This window comes from Solanum stenotomum, chromosome 5 (genome assembly GCF_019186545.1).
Source record: "Solanum stenotomum isolate F172 chromosome 5, ASM1918654v1, whole genome shotgun sequence".
Classification (NCBI taxonomy): Eukaryota; Viridiplantae; Streptophyta; class Magnoliopsida; order Solanales; family Solanaceae; genus Solanum; species Solanum stenotomum.
In genome coordinates this window covers 405,092-415,312 of record NC_064286.1, presented here as the reverse complement: position 1 = coordinate 415,312, position 10,221 = coordinate 405,092, and the positions used below count along the sequence as shown (strand labels likewise).

At 33.9% G+C, this 10,221-nt stretch overlaps 2 protein-coding genes and 1 pseudogene across 3 annotated transcripts in view; 1 reads left to right on the top strand and 2 right to left on the bottom strand.

Annotated features, from left to right (window-relative positions):
• The first annotated feature begins 1,412 nt into the window (after positions 1-1,412).
• Positions 1,413-6,350, top strand: LOC125866277 (uncharacterized). 2 transcript variants are annotated; one of them, XM_049546615.1, is made up of 3 exons: positions 1,413-1,484; positions 5,275-5,422; positions 5,856-6,350. In XM_049546615.1, the coding sequence occupies exons 2-3, from the start codon at positions 5,300-5,302 to the stop codon at positions 5,916-5,918; spliced, it is 186 nt and encodes a 61-aa protein (XP_049402572.1). In that variant the 5' UTR covers positions 1,413-1,484; positions 5,275-5,299; the 3' UTR covers positions 5,919-6,350. The 2 variants fall into 2 exon arrangements, with proteins under 2 accessions (XP_049402572.1, XP_049402571.1); XM_049546614.1 differs by lacking the exon at positions 1,413-1,484 and adding an exon at positions 4,282-4,375.
• LOC125865345 (bifunctional L-3-cyanoalanine synthase/cysteine synthase 2, mitochondrial-like) lies at positions 2,004-2,735 on the bottom strand (annotated as a pseudogene).
• Positions 6,351-6,906: 556 nt separating the features above from the next.
• The window catches only part of LOC125866270 (pentatricopeptide repeat-containing protein At1g80270, mitochondrial-like), a 4,037-nt gene continuing 722 nt past the window's right edge, over positions 6,907-10,221 (bottom strand). The window contains exons 2-3 of the mRNA XM_049546606.1: positions 9,227-9,803; positions 6,907-8,321 (exon numbers count right to left, since the gene is read on the bottom strand). Coding sequence (XP_049402563.1) covers positions 7,089-8,321; positions 9,227-9,803 — 1,810 coding nt within the window. The 3' untranslated portion in view covers positions 6,907-7,088. The remainder of the gene's footprint in view (positions 8,322-9,226; positions 9,804-10,221) is intronic.

Below are 10,221 nucleotides of genomic sequence, written 5' to 3'. Positions count from 1 at the left end.
GGTAAGAATAGAATCTACATATACTCTATCATTCTCAAATTTCATATGTAAAAATATATTGGGGTATGTGATTGATATTGATGTTGTTGTTATCGTTAAATACTTTTCTATATATTAGAAAAGACATGATTTTTGCGTGATTATTTTCTATAAGAAATGGTTGGTTTATCGATATCAATTACATTGTGTGTCTTTTAATAATTTATTTGTATCTTCTACGTGTGCACTCCATGACATTCAACGGTTTGTGAGAAACGACACGTTATTTTTTTTCTTTTTTTGTACTTTCGAAGAAGCGTTTCTTCCGTTTCTACATACTTTCGAAGTGTTTTTGTGTTGTTATTGAAGTGTTCTAAATAAATTTAAATTATATATTAGAAAAATCATGGGTTTGACGCGACTGCTTTTTGTCATTTGAGAAATGGTTGATTTACTTATGTCATTTAAATTGCGTGTCTTTTGATAGTTTACTTAATCTTAACGTGTCCATTGCATGCCATCCATCGTTTGTGAGAGACAACGCATTAGCTTTTCACTTTATTTGTTTATAAATAAGTGTTTCTTCAGTTTCTACATGATTTCTGTGTTGTTATTGTGGTGTCTAGTACTTTCTATGTGATTTAAATTGTATATTAGAAAGGCCATGATTTCAATGTGATTTTGTTGTTGTTTAAGAAATGATTGGTTTATCGATGTCATTTACGTTATGTGTTTTTAATAGCTTGTTTATATCTTAACACGTTCATTGCATATTATCCATTGTTTTGTGAAAGACAGTGCATTAACCTTTTTACTTTCTTCGTTTATATTTTTGAAGAAACATTTCTTCAATTTCTACGGGCATTCAGAAAAATACGTTTTTGTGTTGTTATTGAGGAGTGTTAATACTTTCTATGTAATTTTAACTATATATTAGAAAAATCATGATTCCGACTTGACTATTTTGTTTTTCATTTAAGAAATGATTGACTTGTCGATATTATTTATGTTACATGTCTTTTAATAGTTTACTTATATCTCAATGTGTCTATTACATGTCATCAACTATTCATTTTTTAGAGACAACACATTAATTTTTTTTTCTGTTTATGTACTTTTGATTAAGTGTTTTTCAATTTCTACATGCTTTCATAAGTGTTTTTATGTATATTATTGGAGTGTTCTAATACTTTCTATGTATTTTAAACTATCTATTATAAAATATATAATTTCAACCTGATTGTTTTCTGTTATTTAAGATGTCTTTTAATAGGTTATTAGTTACTTCATTCTAATAAGTGTGAGATTCTTTAGATGCCCAAGGGTATTTCGGTCAATGTCACTTTGGTTGTCTGGGGTATTTTAGGTATTTCCAGTCTTTTCCATTGAAAATTTCAAGTGTGTGCTGCATCTGCAATGCCACTTTACCGACTCTCTGGTTCTTCCCATGCTCAAGCGCTCTGGTCTCCTTCTCATATTCCATCTTCATCTTCAGTTGTAATCAGGTGACAGTTTTTTCGTCTATTCTTTCGTGATAATTGTTTTCTCCTATTAATTTCTCTTATTGCACTTGTTTGTGGGTAAATTTTTCATGGATTCTTACCTGAGTATGTTTATGTGACTATATATAAATTGATACTTCAAGTACTGATTTGGATGATTATTGTTTGGTGACTCTTCTGATTAACTTTCTCATGTATTTTGCTTTAGAAAATCGCTGATGGAAATACCCTAATGGTGTTTTCTTAGAATTATCTTTTGGTACAAACTAATTACAGAATTAGTCTTGTGTTGGAGAAAATCTGAGGCAAAAGTTCTTCGGCTAACTATTGATATGTGTCAACTTCTGGTATTTGGTGATTTCTCAAGCGTAGGAAGAAATACCATTTTGCTTGAGATAATCTCTCCGGACTCCACTTGTGAAATTACACTTGATACGTTATTTTTAATTGAGGTAATCCTTGATCCTTCGGTAGGAAATTCACCTTATTAGCTCTAATATATCTTAATCACGAACTTTGTTTCTAAGGGATTGTGGAACTTTGGTTATATTTACGAGGAAACCTTTCACTACTTTTCCAGTGCCAGTGTTCCTTTATTAGATCCATGTCACTTTGCTTGAATCCAACCCCATTTCCCATTATATGATGAGGACCTGGTTTTCCACCATTCATTATATTGCTTTCAGTCGGCTCGAGTCCATATAAGCACGGTGTCAACTATTTTGGACATATAATTGTTCTCAATTTCTTGACATATGATTATCTTGGATGTATATTGATTCTGTCTCGATGAACTTTACCTTGACATTAGGATTTTTGGATTTAAGATTTTGTCCAACACCAATATTCCCATGACAAATATGTCAGCATTACCTAGAGTTTCTTCCCATATTTTCGGGTCGGTTGTGTCAAAATGAACTTGTTTTCGATATGAAACAGTTGAGAATTCTGTAGTAAAACAGAGAATATATAAATTAAGTTGAGTTTTTTAAAATTACCCGAGTGTTTGGAGGGTTGGAAAATTGTTTGAAGCATGAAAGTATTAGGTGTAGATTCCAAAAATTCATAAGCCTTCTTAACAGTGCCTCTCATTCCTTTGGTAATTGGATCGATGAGGATTAAATCGGCTCCAAATGCTCTCACTGTCACTCTCCTTCCCATGCTCGTGTACGAAGGTATTGTCAAAACCATTTTGTAGCCTTTCATTGATGCCATAAATGCCATACTGATCTCCATATTTCCTGATGTTGGCTCAATCAACATCGTCTAATTATAATCAACAAGCATGTCAGAAATCGAAATAAATGTGTGTTGAATTTGTTACCATTGTTTTGTTTTAATTTTCAGAGGTATTAGATTTTAAGACCAAGCTCATCAATTTTCAAACCACACATACATGTGTAGATTTCTCTTTCGTTCCATACTGCTGCAATACGTTTTACTTTTTTGTTTTCTATCATGTTAGGAAGATTATACATTTTTATTCATGCATGAATAAAGGTTTTTTACTGACTGAATATATAAGTTTATTCTGCATACTTTTTCCATTTACTTATAAGTAGATAATTTGCCTTTACTTTAGCGGTTGAGTTTACTTTATTTGCCAATTTTCTTTCAGATTATTTGTTTAGTAGCTTTTATATGTCTTTACTTTAGGATATCCCTCATTTTATCTAGATTGATTCCTTTATATAATTGAGGTTTACAAGTGTTAAGTTAGGTATTAGTGCAGCTCTTTAATGATGATGTTTTGTATAAGATGGTTCAGGTTTGGTTGATCGGATAAACTTAATTTTAATTGGAATTTGGCCAAGAGGAGTGGACAGTTAGTCATCTCCCGTCTCTTTGATCCGAGTTTAAAATAAGGAGAATCAAAGAAGGGTCTAAGACCTCAAGATCTTGGGTTAAATCTTTCTAGAAGATTGATAGTCAATATGAACATTTCGGAATGTGGCGCCCTTGGATAGTACATCCGGAATGCTGTCAAACACAAATCTAGAATACATTTTTGCGAAGATTATGGTTTGGACTTAGGCTATAAGTGTTACTCAAGAAGGTCATTTAAAGAGGGACATGCTTCCCTATGAAGTGAAAAACTTTGCTGCTTGCCTAGAAAAAATATATTTTAAAAGCAATTTTGTACCAAATGAACTGCAAATGTTAAAGCTATAAGATAATCAAGATTTTTCTTATCGAGTTATCAGTTCTATGATAATTTGAGATTTTTTTTTTAACAAACTAATCAATAACCCAATGTAATAAATTATAATTATACCCTTTGACATATAAAGGCCTTCACTTAGGGTTGATTTTATACTTTTACTTCTCACTGTCTCAAACTCTTAGTTATGTTGTAAAGTGTCTGTGTTTGCTTCTTAGCTGGATGCATTCTGTCAACTCATATGCATAATTTATCTGGTTTGTTACTTTGTTTTCTAAATGATTTGTAGTGAAGAAGAATGAAATTCTAACGGCTAAATTGATAACTGAATCGATACAAATTAAATGACATAAACACACAATAATGTAGGGCATGGGCTCGTGCCTTGCACGGGCACACAACATCTCGTATACCTATATGTGTTTAGTGCATATCATCTTAATCGTTTTATGAGAGATAACATATTAACTTTTTCTTTCTTTCTTAGTATTTTTGGAGAAACATTTAATTTTTAGGAAATTTCATAAATTTTTACACAAATTTCATCATTAAAACATGAATCTGGGCCCATTTAGAAGGAAGCCCAAATTTTAATGAACATTGGCCCAATTTTAGAAATTAAGATTAGGCCCAAGTCTAACACCATTTACCACTTGCCTGCGAATTTCTCCGTCTAATTTATCGGAAAACTGATTTCCGCCTCTCTCCGGCAACTCTCCGGCGAAATTGAGTTGTGAGTTCCGTTAATCTCTTATTCATTGTTTGAGTTAATTATCTTTTGTTTATCTAGATTTGGATTATTAGTTAGTGGGAGCTGATTTAAGATTAAATTTAAGCTTTTGCAGTGTAACTATTTTTTCTAATAGAAATTAGAATTCAGAGCAGTTGGGTTAGCTATTTTTGCTAATAGAAACGTAATCCTTGATGTGAAATAAAAAGAGGGAAACTTTATTTGTTTTTTACTTCTAAAAATTGAAAAAAAGCCCATCATTTTTAGCTTATACACATGATTTGGAGTGGCGGATTACGGTAGAAGTTTAGTAGATAGTTGAGTGTTGTGTTGTTTTCCTGCGTGTTAGGCTTGATGGTAGTTTGATGCCCATACCTGTTTCTCCTTATAAAATAGTATAGGCAATTTTGCGTAGTTTCCTAACCTTCGATTTATGTTCCTAAAAATTGTGTTTTGGTTTCGCATTAATTTGTTGTTGGTACTGTTTCATTATATTGTATGCTATGTAATGCTACCTCTAGTACTTGTTATAGTATCTCTTTTCTTTTGTATGCTCTTTGATATGTGTTTCTTGAGCTGGGGTCTTTCGGAAACAACCTATCTACCTTTGTGAGGTAGGATAGGGTCTGGATACACTCTACCCTCCCTTACTCCACCATGTGGGACTACACCGGGTACATTCTTGTTGATGATGATTACTGCTTATTTTGCAAAAAATAAATAAAATGGTTTCATGCTATCACCTATAGGATATAATCAACCTACATTACATGGATTTGTTTGTGCCCATGTACTGAATAGAGGTGTGTGCAATTATTCAGTACTGAATGTGATTTAGATAGTTTTACTTTTCGTACTTGAGTTTCAGTTTTGTATACTGAATGTGGGCTTGTGTCTTACAGAGTTCAAAGTCATCATATATCAACAATGCCTCACAGAGCTCGACCTATGGCAGGTCTCCTGCTGTTTACTGGACTTAACGTTGTTTTGGTCTCAACTATAACTCCTGTCTATGATTTCGTATGCTTCCATCCATATTGGGAAAGAAGAGTAAGACTTGTTACCATCATATCCACAATCAAACTGAAGACAATTCTTTGTTTCAGCAATCATAAGCTTCTATTAGTGCTTTTCCATTTCTTCCATGTTTATGATTCTCTGGCCAAGCTATTTTCCATGACGAGACATTTATTTGAATAAAGGTTTTTGCTATTTATATCACTTTTTTCATAGAACTTGAGTCATTTTGCCATCTTCACATAAATCATAAAATTATCTTCAACATGTTCAAAGCTGCTGCAGCTTTAGTGCAGCAGTTGATTATGTTACTGATCCAGAGAAAAGTTGCTTTTAGTAAAAGAACACCTTTGAGTTTGAGTGGGTGTTTTCTTGAAGATTGATAATGCTCTAAGTTCAGTGTATTACTTTTGTCTTTGTCCTCTTTCTCCCATATTACTGAACTTATTTTGTTAATCTATTTCAGAGAGAGCATCGGTGTCAGGAACGTGAAGCAGCTCTGAGAAGTTCAACATCTGCTCAAGTCTGATATCAAGGTCGGAGATTCTGTATAGCAGATTATCTTAATTTAACTTGGTCATGACACAAAACTTACTTACATTCAGAGAAAGGTATTTAAAGAAACGAAAGAAGTTGGAGCCCTTCACGCGCTTCTGGTCTATATTCTGCACACCAGTTTTTGTTGTTCCCCTGGTACAATATGGAGTCACAATTTCAAGTTGAGCTGGCTTACACTTGAAACAGAGAAAGATGAAGACATACACATCTTACTAGCGTACTTGTTCTCTTCGAAAAGAATTGTGACAGAAGCTCTTTTTTTTGGTTTTGTTTTCTGAGGAAACTGTTGTTCCATCTTTATTGGTGAGTGTTTGGCTGTCTGAATCTGGAAGTTTGAGAACTGAAATATCTTGGGTGGTTTCACGTTTCTTAATCTCTATGCTTTCCATGTATTTTTAGAGGCTTCTAGAACGTTTTCGGGACTGATTTGATGCATGGCTGTTGATAAAGTTCATGGTACCTATTAATCTTACAAGACATAGAGAGGCTTTCCTACTTGACATAACCTGTTCATTTTAGTTTAATCACAATTTCATTTTGCTCTTTTTTCTGATTAATAAAAGATAAATGTGTTGGACATGGTTGCCAATCTAGCTTCCACTTTTATCTTTCTCTCTTAACAAATTTAGTTGGAGATTTCTCTATCTCCTATGGTATCGGTAAGGTTTGCATACACATTATCCTCCCGAGACCTCACTAGGGGAACAACAGTAGGTATGTTGTTGGTTTTGTGATTGAATTTGCATTTGACACAGATATAGTAATGGGACCCTAAACACATTCCACCAAGTTTTTCACAGAGGGAATTCACTATATAAAGACGTAAACACATAAAAATGTTAAAACATAATTCAAACATCCACTATTTATACATAAAAAATCATTTCGACCTTGTAGGTAAAATGTAATATTCCGACAAATCGGGTTCATATAAACCCCTTTTCTTCGAAACACAAGTTACAATAATGACATTGATACATCTTAAATCCGTGAAGAGCAAGAACAGCATCATGGAGAATCCAGTTAAAAGAGAGGAAATTGATGATATCTGTCAAATGTTCATCCTGCAACTAATGTATAATTTGATAAGTACAAAAAAGAAACTAGAGCCACTTTTGTCAAGAATAAAGATATCATCAATTCAACAAGTCAGAAGTGTCTTCTTAAATGGATCAGATTGAAACAACATGTTTTCCAATACTCTATTTGGAAATACATTGTCAGCTTTCATTCTATCAGCAATTCCATAACAAGGAGCTTTGGCATTGATATAGGCTTGAATAAGACACTGGAACTGGTGAATTCGACAAACATATCCAGCTTGTCTCATTTTGTAAAATATCTTTTCGGTATCATGAACGTCGCCTCTCTTTGCATATTCTTCCATCACAGCCACATAAGAAGTAAATTTCGGTTTCAAGCAGGTAACATGTGCAGCTTTTTGCAAAATAGTGTCTGCTTTCTCCACTTCTCCTGCTTTAATATAAAGTCTTATAAGGCCATCCCAAGTTAATGGCCCGATCGGGCAGCCACTCTCCGACATCCGCTTGACGAGATCTTTTCCTTTGGCCAACATCTTATGACTTGCATAAACACACAATAGAGGATAATAATGCTTTGATGTAAGATGTTTTCCTTCTTTTGACATCTTATCAAAGACAGCTTCAGCTTCCTCAATTTTATGCAGTTTACCAAAAGCTTCAATAGCAGTCATGCAATCAATAATCCGTGCATTAGGCTCACATAGTTGCCAGATTCTGCGCACATCATCAACCTTTTTAAGATTTGCATAAAGAACAATCAAATGCCGACAGACCATATGGTTTTCCTCTATCTCTCCTTCCATTTGTTTGAGTACATTCTCTGCCTTTCCTACAAGACCACCAAAGATATAATGCTTCGCAATGATGCTTTTTGTATACATTTTAGGTTCCATCCCTTCAGCCTTCATGGTCTCAATAATTTGCTCCATTCCAGCAATATCATTAGATTGACCCTTAGCATCTATAAGTATTTGGTAAATGATGTCAGTTGGCTTTACGTTTTCCTTTTTCATTAGCAAGAGAACATCCACAATCTTCGTTTTATCTTTCTTATATAGAAGGAGCAAGTGACTGCAAACAGAGCTTGTGAGTGGGAATCCAAGGTTCCTCATTTTGTTAAATATCTCCTCAGATTTCTTCATGTAACCTTTATAAGCACAATTGGCCAATAGACTTAGATAAACAACTTCAGATCTGAAAGACTTCGGTACTCTCTCCACATAAGTTTCTGCCTTGTGTATACCATGGACTTTGGCAATTAAATCAACATGAGAAGCATAATCTTTATCAGTAAATATAAGTTGCCTTTTCAACTCCAACCACTCAAAGAGCTGCCAAGAGAAGGAAAAATATACTCAATTAACAGCGACATAGCAATAAACTAATCAAATGCTACAAGCTCTTATTGAATTATTGCTACATGAATCTTAAACAAGTGCATCACTCCAAAACCAAATCCGATGAGTAATAAACATGAGTTATTGGAAATTTTGTTCTCCGAACCATAATACTTAATATTTCTCATATAAGTCATATTCCAACAAATTCATATGTAAACACAAGCTGACATGGCAACTCAAAAAGAAACAAAAGATCCACACCACAAAATCTTCAATATAGCCAAGAGGGCAAGAAAGGAAAGCCCAATACAACCCATGTTAAAGCGCATAGTGATGAACTTGTCCATGTTACAAAAAATAGTTAAAATCAAAATTTAAATTTTCCATATATTATTCAAAGTATCCAGTCCAAAGAGAGACTCTCACATTGAAACATGATTTGATAAAAAGAAAAAGCCCAAAAACACGCACACAACCAGTAAAGAGTTCTGCAGCAATTTTGTTCGCTTAGCATGTAGTGTTTTAATATGCTGCTGTCTCCGGATATCTCAAGGAAGGAGACCATCAATAAAAGGTCTCTCATCTTGTTGTAACGATTTTTCTATAGCTTCTGGAAAGAATGCCAGTAGTAATTAGGAAATATTTGCTAATATGTACCACTTCAAAATAGTTGTAATATCTCTATCTAAAGGGAGATCCAGCTTGTGGCATAATATCTCTATCTAAAGGGAGATCCAGCTTGTGGCATATTCTGAAATATAGGATAACCAGTTATCTCTATCAAGTCTTCACGCTTAATTAATTTCATTTGCCTAAGCATTGCTCAGACTGGAATATAAGTGAACTTGTAAAAAATGATACTATAAATGAACAAAATATAAAACCAAAAAGAATACCTGCAACGCCCTCTTATACATGTGTCGTCTACGAAGATAAATCCTGATGAAAGTTATTTCTGTTCTTGTCAAATCATTTCCCTTTTCAATCCATTCATCCATAACTCTATCAAGAGATAGAACCGGTGCAGCTGTAATAGCTTTTAACAATTCCATGGGAACTTTTTCTCTCAGAGATTCTCCTTGTCTAGCATCAGACTCGCTATCAGACAACTCTAGTTTGTCGTGAGGCATTTCCACATCTTCTCCATCAACATCATCCTTACAGAGCTCAGCCTCTACATTTTTCTCTAGCATGCCTTTGGTTACAGTAGGACCCATGAGCTCTGAGAACTCATCGTCCAAGTTACTATCTATCTCACTACTGCTCGTTGTGCCAACTAAAGAAAAGAAATTTTTTTGCCATCCCAAGAACAATTTGGAAGAACCATGTGCCATCTTGCAGAATCCCCTAAAAGAAAGATATTGATCCGATATTTCATTTGAAATCCCTTCACTGTTTCCTTCTGAATATCTACCGGTTACTTTGTTCATCATACATCTAATTCGAGAAGATCTTGATATAAATCCTTGTTTCCTGGATTACATGACCAAATTCATCCATTACTTTTCTGTTATTCAAGTCAGAAAAGCTTTCTATTGAGAGAGGAATGCAAAAATATACACACAGATCATAGAACAGAGCAAATGAAATCTCGAGGCCAATTTATGTCCTGCATAAATTGTAATATGTAACAGCATTCTTACGACATATTTCTGAAATTTTCAATTAAAAGTGGAAAATGCACAAGAATTTCTTTCCTGTTTGTATCACCAAATTATGACGCTAATGAAACAAAAAATTCGCTTTTCCTAGCCACTACAACTTACATTTCCTACTCAGATTACAAATTTATGTCACCAGCCAATTCTAACTACATTTTTCTTACAGACATTTTAAGTAGAGCACTATAACTACTTCCATACAAATTCTTTCTAGCTCGAACAACTGATCC